The 14,274-nt window shown below is 54.8% G+C and overlaps 1 protein-coding gene across 22 annotated transcripts in view; it reads left to right on the top strand.

Annotated features, from left to right (window-relative positions):
- The window catches only part of LOC113630354 (uncharacterized), a 59,614-nt gene that overhangs the window by 1,366 nt on the left and 43,974 nt on the right, over nucleotides 1–14,274 (top strand). For 18 of the 22 annotated variants that reach the window (XR_003436918.1, XR_003436916.1, XR_003436912.1 and 15 more), the window contains exons 2-4: nucleotides 1,238–1,427; nucleotides 2,338–2,412; nucleotides 5,039–5,104. Coding sequence is in view for 1 of the 22 variants with exons in the window: in XM_027125586.1 (XP_026981387.1) it covers nucleotides 2,338–2,412; nucleotides 5,039–5,104; nucleotides 5,539–5,616 (219 nt within the window). In the remaining 21 variants the exon portion in view is untranslated. Of the gene's footprint in view, nucleotides 1–1,237; nucleotides 1,428–2,337; nucleotides 2,413–5,038; nucleotides 5,105–5,528; nucleotides 5,757–14,274 lie in introns of those variants that run through there. The other 4 variants (XM_027125583.1, XM_027125585.1, XR_003436926.1 and 1 more) reach the window with 3 other exon arrangements.

Genomic DNA, 14,274 nt, shown 5'->3' on the forward strand with positions numbered 1-14,274 from the left:
TTTATTTATATTTGGGGCTGCGTTGGGTCTCCGTTGCTGCGCGCGGGCTTTCTCTAGTTGCGGTGAGCGGGGGCTACTCTTTGTTGCAGTGTGCGGGCTTCTCATTGCGGTGGCTTCTCTTGTTGCGGAGCACGGGCTCTAGACATGTGGGCTTCGGCAGTTGTGGCTCGCGGACTCTAGAGCGCAGGCTCAGTAGTTGTGGCTCACGGGTTCTAGAGCGGACGCTCAGTAGTTGTGGTGCACGGGCTTAGTTGCTCCGCGGTATGTGGGATCTTCCCGGACCAGGGCTCAAACCTGTGTCCCCTGCACTGGCAGGCGGATTCTTAACCACTGCGCCACCAGGGAAGCCCCTAAGTGCTTTCTCTATAGTAACTCATTTAATCTTAACATCCCCATTAAGTAGAGTTGTTATTATCCCGGTTTTATAGACAAGATGTTAAGGTTCAAAGAACTTGCCCAAGGTCACAAAGCTGATAAGGGCTGGATCTGGGCTTCGGACCTTTACCCTTAATTACTGGTCTCTCAGCGCAGCTCCGGGTAAAGGGGAAGACGAGGGACAGTGCTGCCCTGTAGCAGGATGATTTCTGGTTCCTCCCAGGGATTCAGAGAGCCCCCCAGCCCCCCCGCATATCTTCCCTTTCTCCACGCTGGAAGTGGTATTGGCAGGGTGGGGAGTCTTGTCTGATACTGCAGTAATCTGAGCCTTGAAACTTCCTGAGGGGATGAACACCCTTCAAAACCGCACACCCCGAAGGCTTTCTCTCCGGCTCCCTGACAGGCCTGTCAGGGCACGTTCTACCCCACCCCCAGCCTGGTCTGTCCATGTCACTTAACCCCTTAGGAAGCTTTGGGACCCCTCATGTCCTTACCACCTTTTCTCATGATGTATTAAGTCACATGAAGCATGTTCGTTCCCCAGTGATTTCTGGTGGCCTAAAGGAAAAAGGCACGTCTACAAAACTATCAAAAGAGACAGAGGCCAAGAGGAGACCTGTGATTTGAGCTTTCTTGCAGCCGGTTCACAGTGGGAAAGGTTATGAGTTTCGTGGCTCCAGTACTCAAAAAGGAGGAAACATATCAATTTCTCAGGAGAGTCTAATTTTTTGTTGGTTCTAAATTTAAACACACATCCACCCCCCCACACACCCCAAAAGCCAATTGCCAATGTATTGCCATGTGAAACCTCTAAAAGGTTCATTTACTTTTATTCACCAATTCATGCATTCTCTCTCTGTAGGCAGATTGGTACAAGAAATCTGACCCTCCCCACACCAAAAACAAAAACAAACAAAAAAAACCCTAAGTCTGAAATAAGCTCATCACTTTTATAAAAGAGATGTTGGAAGAACAAAGTGGATGATGTTTTGATGACACTGGCTGTTTTTTGGTCTAGATCTTCGATAAAGACTAAGTTTGGAGGAAACGAGGTGCGAAGGCTGTCCTCGGGTGAGGTGGTGGCGGCCTGGGGAGGAGGCTTCTTGGTGGCCTAAGTGGATGTGTGGGCAGAGCTTACACACTTACAGTAGTGGAGCAGGTGCTCACTGCCTGCCACTGACCATTCTCCAGTGCAAGATGGAAATCAGACTGGAGAGGAAGGTCCCTTAAGTGAATTCACTTAAAATGGGAATCAAATAGTAATGATGTCAATGGTGGGGCAAAAGATTTTGAGAATTTATCGTGAGAAAGGAAAAAAGGGGGGAATATCTTGCCTTTGTCTTGTATTCAAGGAAGCTTAGGTTCTGAATGCAATTGTAAGTTAATTCGTAGAACCGACAAGGAATTAATCAAGTGTTGATTTGGCAGGCTCATAATTTTTCCAACAAATTGTGTGATAGCTCTCCACATTCTCCTTCACATCGTGTGATTTTCTCAGGTGCGTGATGAAGAAAGAGGATCAGTTGCACTAAAATATGCAAGAGCACCTTCCGCTTCCCCAAGAGCCTCTCTGATATTCGAGTCACTTCTTGTGGGAGCAGCAGCCTGTCATTACCTTGTCACATTCGTGGTCCTCAGCTGCACGGCCAGGCCCTCCCACTCTTGCCACTTGCTTTGGGCTAGATCTGAACATCCCTCAGTATTATTCCATTTATGGACTTTCTGAAATCTTGCATCTTCCATAAGATTTACAATTTGACTTGATTTGCACTGCACTTCCACAGCCTCACAACATGATTCCCAGGCCTTTCAGTGTTGGGGGTGTGTGTGTGTGTGTGAGAGAGAGAGAGAGAGATTCTGGAGCTATACAGGGAGGGGTGTTTGAGTGGAGCCCAGTTATGTAAATGGTCAATTTATTCGTGAAACTCTCTGTGCTATGAGAATATCTGTTTTCCCCTGCAGCCTCCTGACCACAGGTACCCAGGTAGCCAGAGCTTGGACCAAAAGGACCTCCTGGGTAGCACAGTCTTGGAATGGGTAAGGCTTTGCCAGGGTTTGCCTGAGTCTCGTAGAGGCAACATCCTTCTAAGTTTTTGTGAGACACGGTAATAGGTGGAACCACTTTATTTTTTAAATTTAAAATAATTTTTTAGCCGCGCCTTGAGGCTTGCGGGATCTTAGTTCCCCAACCAGGGCCTGAACCCAGGGCCTGAACCCAGGGCCACGGCAGTGAAAGCACCGAGTCCTAACCACTGGACTGCCAGGGAAGTCCCAGAACCACTTTATTTATATAAATTAATAATCACTGTCACTTCTCTTGGCCGGTATTTTAAGAGGCGCTGGGTAGCAGTTGTCGGAGATTACATTTGTGAGGCAGGCCTGAGACACAGCCATCAGATATTTTCGACATTTAGATTATAGATATTTTGGAATGAGTGAGGGAAGCTGTAGCCATAGGATTTTTCAAGTGGAGGTGACAGACACAGATGTGAAACCGTCTTCTGCCCCAAAAGGAGCACAGATGGGCTTTTCTGTGGGCTGAAAAGACCCAGAGAGTCGCGTGATGTCTTTCTCCGCCTCTTAGCTGTGTGGGCGTGTGGGCCCTGCTCTCAGACGGGCTGTCCCCCATGCTGCGGTAGAACCACCAGCCTCCACACCGCAGGAGCTGTCCCTTCTCCACGTACCCAGTGACAGTCCCAGGATTGAATCTCCCTAGACCAACCTGGGTCGCGTGCCTGTCCTTGAACCAATCACTGTTTAAAAAAGAAGTTACTGTTGGGAATTCCCTGGCCGTCCAGTGGCTAGGACTCGTCGCTTTCACTGCTGTGGGTTCAGTCGCTGGTCGGAGAACTAAGGTCCTGCAAGCCGTGCAATGCGGCCAAAAAAAGAAAAAAGTTAATGTAAAAGCAACTTCCCATGCATCTGGGAGTTTACAAAATAATTCTAAATAATGTATGTCAAAGAAGAAATCGTAAGTGGAAAGTACCAAATATTTAGACCTCCCCACTGGAAACCACTCGTCTACTTTCTGTTCCTACGGCTTTGCCTGTCCTGGGCATTTCCTATAAACGGGCTCACCCTCTGTGGCCTTTCATTTCGGCTTCTCTCCCTCAGCCTTCGAGGTTCATCTATGTTGTGGCCTGTGTCAGTGCTTCGTTCCTTTTGGAGAAACCCATTCTTGCTTGTTCAGTAATGGGGAGGATTAAATGACATCCCATTTGCAAAAGGGCCTCGTTTAGGGCCTGGCACATACAGCGCGCTTGATAGAGTCTCCTTCCGTTCGTGGGTCGTTGGAATCCACTGGCAGTGCCCCACGCACAGGCCCTCGTGTGATCGGTGGCTCCGGCCTCTCCACGCCCAGGCTTTTGCAAGGAGCAGAAAGACCAGGAGGGCGATGTAAACCCACCTGCCCAGTCCCCTAACCGTTAGGGCTGTGCGGTCCTTAATGCCACCATCCCGTCTCTGGAGAAAGGCTGTGATGATACCGAAGCTGGGTCTTTCTGTGACAGGACGTAAATTCCTAAGCCGGCACGAGAGCTGCAGAGGCAGCGAGGCCCAGCACGGCGACCGGGGTCAGCCTCAGGGCTGTCTGCAGATCTCCCTCAGCTCGGCAGCCCTGCGGCCAAGGGCAGAGAGTCTTGGTGCTTGTGGACCCTGGTTGCTACCCCCAGCCTCGCCACTGGCCTTCCTCTGCCCCCAGCGGGTGCGACCTGGTCTTGTGGCGCGGCTGCATGCCCAGCAGTCACCTGTGTGGCACAGTGTCTGTGTGCTCAGCGGTCGCAAAGACCTGTGACTAAGCAGCAGCACGGAAGTAAGACAGTTCTAACCAGGGAGCTCCGGGACACAGAAACGACCTTTTACTGCACCCAGTTATCTAGAAAAAGATAGTGAACAATTAATTTTTTATAAACCAGGTTTATCCAAGTTGAGGGAAGGGATAGGATATAAAGATTAAAGGCAACCCACTGAAAATCACATACATTTTATTACGGAAACAAAACCCTGAGACTACGTGAAATTCGAAATTTTCCCGAGGGAAACGAATGAATACCATTAAAACTGAGCCCAGTTTATAAGGGTCCAGGGAGCTGTTCACCCGGAAAGGGCATAAATCCTCTTCCCAGGGAGCATTTAAAGATATTTCTGAGAAGCCTGCTGCCCAGGGTCAGAAGTGAAAGCATCACTTTCCCCTGGAGGCCGGTGGTGCCCTGTGGGGCAGGCGCTCGCTTTGTGGCCTAGGGGTGCCCTGAGCTTTGGAGTTTTATGTCAGCAGGAGTATTTTTATTTAACGTCACATGGTCAACACAAAGAAAATGCTCTATTTTTGGACCTAATTCCAGCAGGGCACAGAATTGAGAGTTTAGCTTGTCACTTTGTTTTCTGCCGAACTTAGTCAAGCTCAAATATTACAATCTTTCTGTTCCTGGAGTGAGGCTTCCTGCCCTCGTTAGAAATATTGAAAACTGCCTTGTACCCACATCTTGCACTGTTTGTTTAGTTCTTTAATAAATGAAACCTTAATCCATGTGCAATTTCTGAAAGCCTTTCTTTCAATATTTTAAGAAGTTATTTCCCCTGATAAGAAGCCGTCTTGTTGCCCCATGTCAAGCCAAACGACAAAGCCTGCCAGGCTGGTTATTGTTCGTACTCTTTTCTTTTACAGGGAGAGGACGGAAAGCCAGCGTGCGGCTTTGATAAACGTTTGCCCAATTGGATCGCATTCAAGTTGGTGTGTAAAGCAGTGGGTCCAGAGTGGTGGGTGGGGCTAGGGAGGGGGCAGGATGAAGTGGAAAGGAACCCAAGCCCTGCCCCCAGGCCCTGGCACTAACTTGCTGATGACCTTGGACAATTCCCTTCCCTGCTCCGGGCCTCTGTTTCCTCATCTGTAAAATGGGCAGATTGGCCGGGTGGCCTCCAGGTGCCTCTGATCCATTCCTCTGTGCTCCTGCCCTCTGATGGGGACAGGGCTCTGGGGGATGGACTGGAGTTGGTTTTGTCTGAGCAGGGAGGGAGCGGAGTGGGCTGGGAGGTCGGGGGCGGGCCCGCCTTCCTGAGGGCCCATTCTGTGTCTGTGGGCTGGGCCCAGGGCCTGTACCACATGGAGGTTCTGAGAAGGTAGATTGCGCACAGCACATGGACTTTCTGACCAACAGAACTTTCCAGGAATGCCAGGGCCTTCCATGGGAGGTGGTGATCGCCCTCCCTGTGGAGGCGTTGGGACCAGGTGGTCATCGGGGCTGAGGATGGTACCAGGATGTCTGCGCTGGGGAGACTGGACTCGAAGTGTTTTTTGGTTTTTTTAAAAATTTATTTATGTATTTATTTTTTTTTGGTGTTGGGTCTTCATTGCTGCACGTGGCCTTTCTCTGGTTGCAGCGAGCCAGGGCTACTCATCGTTGTGGTGCGTAGGCTTCTCATTGCAGTGGCTTGTCTTTGTTGCGGAACACGGGCTCAAGGCACATGGGCTTCAGTAGTTGTAGCACACGGGCTCAGTAGTTGTGGCTCGCAAGCTCTAGAGTGCAGGCTGAGTAGTTGTGGCGCATGGACTTATTTGCTCCGCGGCATGTGGGATCTTCCCGGACCAGGGCTCGAACCTGTGTCCCCTGCATTGGCAGGCAGATTCTTAACCACTGTGCCACCAGGGAAGCCCTGGACTCAAAGTGTTTTGAAGGCCTTTCCAAATCCCAGCATCTGCGGTTCTGTGTGTCGAGGTGAACTGATGACCACAGAAGATGTGGCTACATCCCACTAGAGCGTCCCCAGCGAGACACACAGCTAAACTCAGCAGGGCCCGGCCACGCCAGGCGTGGCAGGAGCGGGGAGCAACTGGAGCGTCGCTGCCTTGCTGCTGGGAGGGCCAGTCAGGGCGGGCACTGGGAAAAGCAGTTTAGCTGCTTCTCATAAAGGGGAATATACACCTACCATGTGACTCAGCAATCCCATTCCTGGGTATTTACCCAGGAGAAACGAAAATTATGTCCACACCAACAATTATGTTCATAGTGGCTTTCTTCATAGTGACCAGAAACGGAACACAACCCAAATGTTTGCAGCAGGTGAACGGGTAACAAACTGGGGTCCATCCACGTGATAGGTCATTACTCTGGGCATGTGACAGTGTGGAGGGACCCCAAAACAGTACAAGGAAGGAAGGAAGCCAAGCACAGAAGGCAGTGCGCTCTGCGAGTCCATTCATGTGACGTTCTGGAAAAGGCAGCATTATGGATCAGTGGTTGCAGAGTGGGGGTGAGGGGCAGGTTTGAATGCAAATGGGGGGGCCCAGGGGATGAGGGATCTGCTGTATCTTGGCTGTGGTGGTGTTTGCAGGACTGTGTGTTTGTCTACACTCTTGGAACTGTGTGTCGTGAGTGAATCCTAAGCTGTGTAAATTGAAGAAGGGCAAGTAAACGATTCAAGCAAAGAGCAGACAAATGACAGGAAACTCTCACCCCAGCCCAAAGCAGGCGCCGCCTTTGAATGCAGGCCTGCCACTCCCATTAGGATGGCTAAGTGCACGCACAGATGTAGAGGAGGCACGTGCTGGCTGGGGTGTGAGGAATCGGCGCCCTCGGACACTGTTCACGGGCTGTAAAATGGTGCAGCCATGGCGTGAAAGCCACGTGGCAGTTCCTCAAAACACTGTGATCCAGCAATTCCACTTCTGGGTTTGCCCAAAAGAATTGAAAGCTGGGTCTTGAAGCGATATATCAACATGCACACCCACGTTCACAGCAGCATTATTCACTGTAGCCAGAAAGTGGAAGCAACCCAAGTGTCCATGCACAGACAGACGGACACACACAGTGTGGTCTGTCCCTACAGTGGGAACTCATTCAGCCTTAAGAAGGAAGGAGATCTTGACGCCTGTTACAACGTGGGTGAGCCTCTTTTTTTAAACTTGTTTTTTAGTGGTTTGAGAGACGGCAATTTTTAAAAATTAATTTATTTTTGGCTGCGTTGGGTCTTCGTTGCTGCGCGCAGGCTTTCTCTAGTTGCTGAGAGCGGGGGCTACTCTTGCAGTGCACGGGCTTCTCATTGCATTAGAGCCCCGCGGAGCACGGGCTCTAGGCACGCGGGCTTCAGTAGTTGTGGCTCGCGGGCTCTAGAGAGCAGGCTCAGCTGTGGCGCACGGGCTTAGTTGCTCCGCGGCATGTGGGATCTTCCGGACCAGGGCTTGAACCTGTGTCCCCTGCATCGGCAGGTGGATTCTTAACCACTGCGCCACCAGGGAAGTCCTGGATGAGCCTTTAGAATGTTGTGCTCAGTGACCTAAGCCTGTGTAGGTGCCGAGGGTCCAAGGGCCCTGTCCTGTAGCCCATGGTGGGGAGGGGGGCAGACACGGAGCCAGGACTGACAGGTGTGGCGAGACCGGGGGAGCAGTGTGGGGCTGGGGCCCAGGTTCCAGGGCTCTTTGCAGCTGGGTGCCGCCAAGCCGTCCTCAGGAAGCTGCAGCTCAGCCGGGTCCCAAGTGGTGTCTGGGGAGTGGGCAGCTGAGAGATGGAACAGGTGGGCAAGCGTCTGGCGCTCGGAGGTTTTGGATTCACTTTTTCACACCTAAGTCCCGGTAGATGGAGTCTTATTTCTTTTCTTCTTTCCTGAAATTTACTGATACCGTTGTTGTTGTTAGAATAGCTAACATGTTCATACCCTACAATATCCCAGTACACAGAGGGATCCAGGGTGAAGCCAGCCTCTGTGCACAGCAGGTGTGGCCAGTGTCCTGCCCAGGTGCTGTCACCTGAGCTCCTCAGTGCTCACAGGTGTGCTTCCCACTGCCTGGGCCTGCACTGCATCGCTGGGGGCTTTCTGTGAAAGTGCTGAGCTCGCTCATCCATCCATCCATCCGTCCATGTGTCCATCCATCCGTCCATGTGTCCATCCATCCGTCCATCCATGTGTCCATCCATCCGTCCATGTGTCCATCCATCCGTCCATCCATGTGTCCATCCATCCGTCCATGTGTCCATCCATCCGTCCATCCATGTGTCCATCCATCCGTCCATCCATCCGTCCATCCATCCAGGGGTGAAATGTTTGCTTGGTCACTCAGTCAGTGAACATTTTCTGTTAGGAGCTGGTGTGAGGGGACCCCCAGTTACCACCTCACTGCAGAGAAGAGACCAATGATGAGCAAACAGCTGAAGGTCAGGGCAGTCAGGGAGAAACAGGAGTAACTCCACCCCGACAAACGGAACAGGCAAGATTTCAAAGGAGGTTGAAAGCAAGGTGGAAATACTCCCCTAGGAAAACAACTTTGAAAAATAAGATGGACCTATAAACAAAGAGGTCCTAGAAACACAGGGTCTACTGCCTGGTGAAAAGGTCAGTCATGACACTTTGTCACAGACGTGACATTTTGGCGTGGTGGGGGTGAAGAATTAGTTGGGACTTTTATCAGTTTCCATGGTCACACATTTCTGTACTATTTGAATTTTTAGCATATTTCAGAAAAGAAATAAAAATGGGAAAGAAGGAAATGTACCCCTGGCCGTGGTGGCAGGGGATTTTGCACCGTGTAGACGCACCCAGAGCCCCCAGGCGAACCTAGGCCGGGATCTGAGTTGGGTCTGGCAGGAATGAGCTGCAGGGCGGCCCCCAGCCCCAGGGAGAGCTGGGTGGGGAGTGCCTGCGTTACCAGAGAACACCTCTGGGGGGCAGCAGAGGCCACAGAACGCTCTCAGCGTGCGGAGCAGGGACAGGGCTGAACCCAGTGTGGGCGGAGGAACGGAGGAGCCCTGTCCTCCTCTGCGCCGGGGAAGGGGGTGTCCTCCTTCCCTCGAGCCTTCCCACCCCCATCCACGCTAGGGCAGGGCTGGCCCCCTGCCTCTTCCGCAGAGGCCGGGAGCCAGTTCTGTTCTCCGTCTCTCTCCCCTGCCCACCCCTCCGTCTGTCTCTCTCCCCACCCCCACTCCCACCTGCTTCTCTGCGTGTCTCCCTCTCCCCATCCAAGGAGTCATCTAATGACAAACCTCTTTGTCCTTCAAAGGTGTCGACATCTGTCATTTACGTCACAGGCACTTGCAGAGCTTGTTCTGAGGGCCGGACCCTGAGCTATGCACTGTAGGGCTAGCAGGAAGTCCAAGTCCAACCCCAACCCCTGGGGAGACCGTAGGGCACTCACAGCTAACAGGATTATAAATCAGACCACAGCATGAGCGTTAGAGATCAGGACTAGGGAATACAAGCTGGGCTGGACTTCAAGGCCGTAATGAAACACAGAGTGGGTGTGCATGCTGGCCACTGGGTCCTCCACAGTCGCTATGACTGGGCCTCAGGTTTAGCTTTGAGCTTCCTGGTAGCCACAGAGAAAAGGGAAACAAGATCAGGCACCAGGTACCTACCTCCCTGCTCGTGGTCAGAAGCGCCAGGCTGTCCAGACTCCACAGGGAGGACTGTCTGCCCTCTCCCAGGCTTTCTGGAGGGGCCACTGAGGTGTCAGGGCGACACCTGGGCACTCTCACTGCCCCTTGCTGGGATGTAACCCCAAAGCATCACTCAGACAGCACAGGAGGGTTGGGGGGATGGAAAGCAAGGACCCAGCCTCCCCCGGGGCTAAACCTTGAGGAATTGAGGGCCTTGACATTCTCTGAATAAATAGCGGGGCTCTAGGCCAGGTTAGGTTTATATTTTTATAACTTAAAAAAATTGAGGCATGAAGTACATGCAGTAGATGCACTTGGTGTGCCGTCCTGAGTTTTGACAAACGCGTGTGATCGTATAACCGTGACCGCGGTGCCCCATCTGCCCAGTTCCCTCCTGTCCCCCAGCCCCCGTGACCCCTGGTCTCTTCTCTGTCCCGTAGTTTTGCCTTTTCCAAAATGTCATCTGAACAGAACCCCGTGGTATGTGCTGGCAGGGCTGTTGAGGGGGTGAGCTGTGCAGGCATGCGTGTGTAAGTGTTTGCATGTGTGTGTACCTGTGTGCGCGTGTGTTTCCGGTCCCTCCTCGTGCGCCAGTGGCCCTGTCCGCCCACCACCCTCTCTGCCTGACTTGCCACCTCCGCTAGGGATGAGCTCCCTTGGGAATGAACCTCCATCCCTTGTCAGCTGACAGTCCCCCCTTGTTTTCAAGTGGTTCCTAACTGCCAGCCTCCAGTGAAGGGCATGGCCCCCACTCCACCTCCTGGGCACTGCTGGGCACTTTCGTAAAGACACACGAGTGACATCGGAAAGTGAGGCTGTGGCGCGGGGACCCCGTGGGTACAGCCCCTGGAGGGGCCCTTGTTCTGCTGTGCCTCGTGTCCGTCCTCCCCGCGGGACGCTGGGGGCGAGCGGGGCCATGCGGATACCTCCGTCCTGGCTCTTGGCATCCGGCTGTCCTGGCGACCCTCCAGCGTGAGAGAAGTCAGACCTTCGGGGGTGGGGGGCACACAGTGGGGGCTTTTTAATTCATCCAGATTGTGGTTCTGCTGAACCCTCCTGGGCGGCCAGTCAGCTGTCACCAGCGATCCCCCGATGTCCCCGCCACCCGCTCTGGGGGGCAAGCTCTCTGCGTTCCCGCTCAGCTCACCTTCCCCGCTCCCGCCTCCGCGGCTGGCCAGGAGCCCCGAGCCCCGCTGTGGCCGCTGGAGGAGCCGAGGCCCAAGCCTTTCCCTCCCCACAACGAGCGTCAGGCTGGCTGTGTCCTGGTCCTGGGAGGACAGCAGGTTTTGCAGAGCGCGGCTGGGATGCTGGCGAGGAGACTGGCAGTGGCCTGCCCCTTACTGTTACGGTTGCCCACACGCTGGGCCTCGCGTTGCCTCGGGCCCTTAGAGGGGCTTCTCCATCCGCCGCGTGTCCGGGGAGGCTCCAGCGCCCCTGCACAGGGCTGGGGGCAGGGGAACTCACTCTGGGACGAGGCCCTGCAGAGCAGGCCCCTCCTGGGGAGCCCGGGTCTGGGTGCGGGTGGCACTGCAGGGCGAGGAGGGGGGTGGGTCTGCCGCCAGCTCCTGCCCACCCCGCTGCACATCAGACTTGGCTGCATCCCCAGGAGGCAGTCCGGCAACAGCCTCCTGCACCTTCTCTCCTGTACCGGAAGGGCGTCCCTGCTCGCGGCCTGCCCTCTACCCGCTTCTCTCCCGCCGCCATGGGTCTGGTTTCCCTCCGCAGCCCCCAGGGCCGAGGCCCCTGAAAGCCTGCGCTCTGGGAGCAGAGTGGCCTGAAACCAGAGACATGAACGCCGGGGGATTTGGCTTCAGCTTATTAGACGCCATGAACCCGCCTGCCGAAGGATCCCAGCCTGCGCCCGCCTGCCTGGTCTGTTAACGTCGTCCGGGCCTCGGGCTAATTTGTTTAGCTGTGCCAATCGGTTGAAGGTTGATTCAATTGGACTAGGGTTATTTATTTGTGCCTGGATTTGCTGAGTGTCATTGGAGGTACGTGAGGTCTTCATTACGGTGGCGAGATGGCTTCATTAGGGTGACGGCCACTCCTGCCCTCCCCGACCCCCCTTCTCCGAGCACCCAGGCCCTCTCCCGCCTAGGGAGGGCGTGGCAGCCTTGGGGGGCTGGTTCCCTGGTGCAGCCTGGCTTGGGGGGTGAGCACTGCGTTGAGGGTCCAGAGACCCAGGTTCTGATCCATGCTCTGCGTTGACCACCTGTGGCTCTGCTCAGGAAATGGTCACTCCTAAACGAGTTTGGGTGACCTGCTCTCCTGCAGTCATCCCCCCGGAAGGACCCTAAAGGCATCCACCTCCCCAAGCCTCAGTTTTCCCATCCACAAACTGGGAACACCCGTCTTCCCTCTTGCCGCCTCCGGGGTGGGCTGCCTAGTCTGCGAGCCCCTGCGACTTGTGCACTTGGCGCCAAGGTCACAGGGAGGGCAGGTGGGGTCCGCGGGCCGGCAGAGCGCGCTGCCCAGAGCTGGGCTCTCTCTCCAGGCAGCTGGGAATGATGGATGGATGCGGGGCCGCCCTGGATGAGCAGACCTGGCAGTTTGCCGCTCTCCGGCCCCGGGGTCAGACGCCGGCTGGTTCCTCTTCCCCGTCCTGTGTCCTCCTAGCCCGTCCTGGGCATCGACTCTGGGGCTTGTGCCTGGGGCCGTGGGCGGGCAGGTGGGAGGCCCCATCCCTGTGACAGGGCTGCTCTCCGGGTGCCCCCCTCCCAGCCAGCAGGCTCTCTGGCACAGAGCAGGCACCCAGGATAAAAGAGTTCTGGGTGGAGCTGGAGGGCCCAGGTCACAGGCTAGAGCGACTGAGGTCAGCGGAGGCGAGCGAGGGGTGGGGGTGCCCGCCAAGGAGTACCTGCCGTGCCCCGAGATTGCCAAGAGGGCTGGAGTGCTGGCCGTCCTTCCCCATCGCTGACGTAGGAGCCCAGAGCAGGGCAGGGTGGGCAAAGCGTCCGGGGGAAAGATCCTGCCCACGCTCCCCACCCAGCAGCACCCCAGAACCAGCGGGCTTGTCCTTCCATCCCTTCCAGGAGAGGAACCAGAGCCGTAGCCAAGCGTCCCCCTGGGTGGTATTTCCTAAGCAAATACCCTGTGTTCTGAGAGCTCAGTGGGTCTCAGCAGCTTAGGCTGATCCCTTACCTGAACCTGGGGGAATCTGAGGCCCAGAGAGGGGAAGGAGTGCCCCCAAGGTCACACAGCGCACCAGGGGCAGAGCAGGGACCACCGCTGAGGGCCACACGAGGAAGAGACTGGTACTGACCCAGAGCCAATCCCTCCATCTAAAGACATCAATTTGTTAAGGCTCAGAGAGGCTAGGTGACCTCTCTAGAGAGCTTGTCCGGGGCTGCACAGCTGCTCCACTGAGGAACTGACTGCAGACCTGTCTGCTTCTACACCCATCCCTGTACCTCCCTGTGCAAGACAGCATCAGGGCTGTTCTGGGAAAGACTTGGGGATCTCCCTGGAAGCCAACCCTGAGAGGAGGGTCTGAGAAGGAGTGCTGTCATGGGGAGGCCCTCTCAGGGCAGGGGGGACTGAGTCAGGGAAGGGTACATGTTGCCCTGTGGACGGCTGCGGCTCCCCCCTGCTCAGGGCCCTGGGCGGCACTGTGGAGCATCCCTCAAAGCCATCCCCCTCCAGGTATTGGAGGTATTTCTACACCAACTCCATCAGGCGCTGGTGAATGTCTGTGTCCTGGACCATCTCCTCCTGGGATGTCTCATGGTCCTCATGTCACCAGGAGGAGACACCAGATGGAAAAACTGAGGCTCAGAGAGTCTTGACTGGGTCAGAGCCCAAAGCAGGCACACCAAGAAGCCTTCCCTCCTTTTCTCCAGCTGGGTCCCACCCCTCATCAGGCTCCTGTCCCACCAGGCCGTGAGCCCCCCAGGGAAGGGTTTGTTTCTAACTCACCTGAATATCCCCAGCTGCCCGCATGCTCTGGGCCCCAGGAAAGGGTCAGTCGTGTCCTGGGTCGGTATCTGGATGGTCTGTCTGACTTACCGTGTGTTCCAGTTTGCTGTATGACGAACCATACAACAATGATTTTACTATAGCTCATGACTTTGTGGGTCAGGAATCCGGGCTGGGCTCGGGTGGGCGGTTCTTCTGCGCCACATGGCGTTGATGAGAGGCCACCTGGGGCAGTGTTTGTCCTGTGGCTGGCTTATCACTGAGCCTCATGTCTTCCAGTTTCCTCCATGCTGTAGCAGGCATCAGAATTTCCTTCCTTTTTAAGGCTGAATCATATCCCATTGTGTGGATGGACCACATTTTATTATCCATTCATCCACTGATGGCCACTTGAGGTGGTTTCACTTTTTGGCTACGGTGAATAATGGTGCTGTGACCATGGGTGTACAGGTATCTGAGTCCGAGTCCCCGTATGCTCTTTTTGTGTGTGTGTGTGGCCATGCCACATGGCATGTGGGATCTTAGTTCCCTGGTCAAGGATCCAATCCGTGCCCCCTGAAGTGGAAGCGTGGAGTCCTAACCACTGGACCACCAGGGAAGGTCCCCCGCCATACACTCTTGA

The sequence above is a fragment of the Aethalodelphis obliquidens genome, unplaced genomic scaffold (genome assembly GCF_003676395.1).
Source record: "Aethalodelphis obliquidens isolate GAN/ISIS:26980383/991018 unplaced genomic scaffold, ASM367639v1 scaffold30, whole genome shotgun sequence".
Lineage (NCBI taxonomy): Eukaryota > Metazoa > Chordata > Mammalia > Artiodactyla > Delphinidae > Aethalodelphis > Aethalodelphis obliquidens.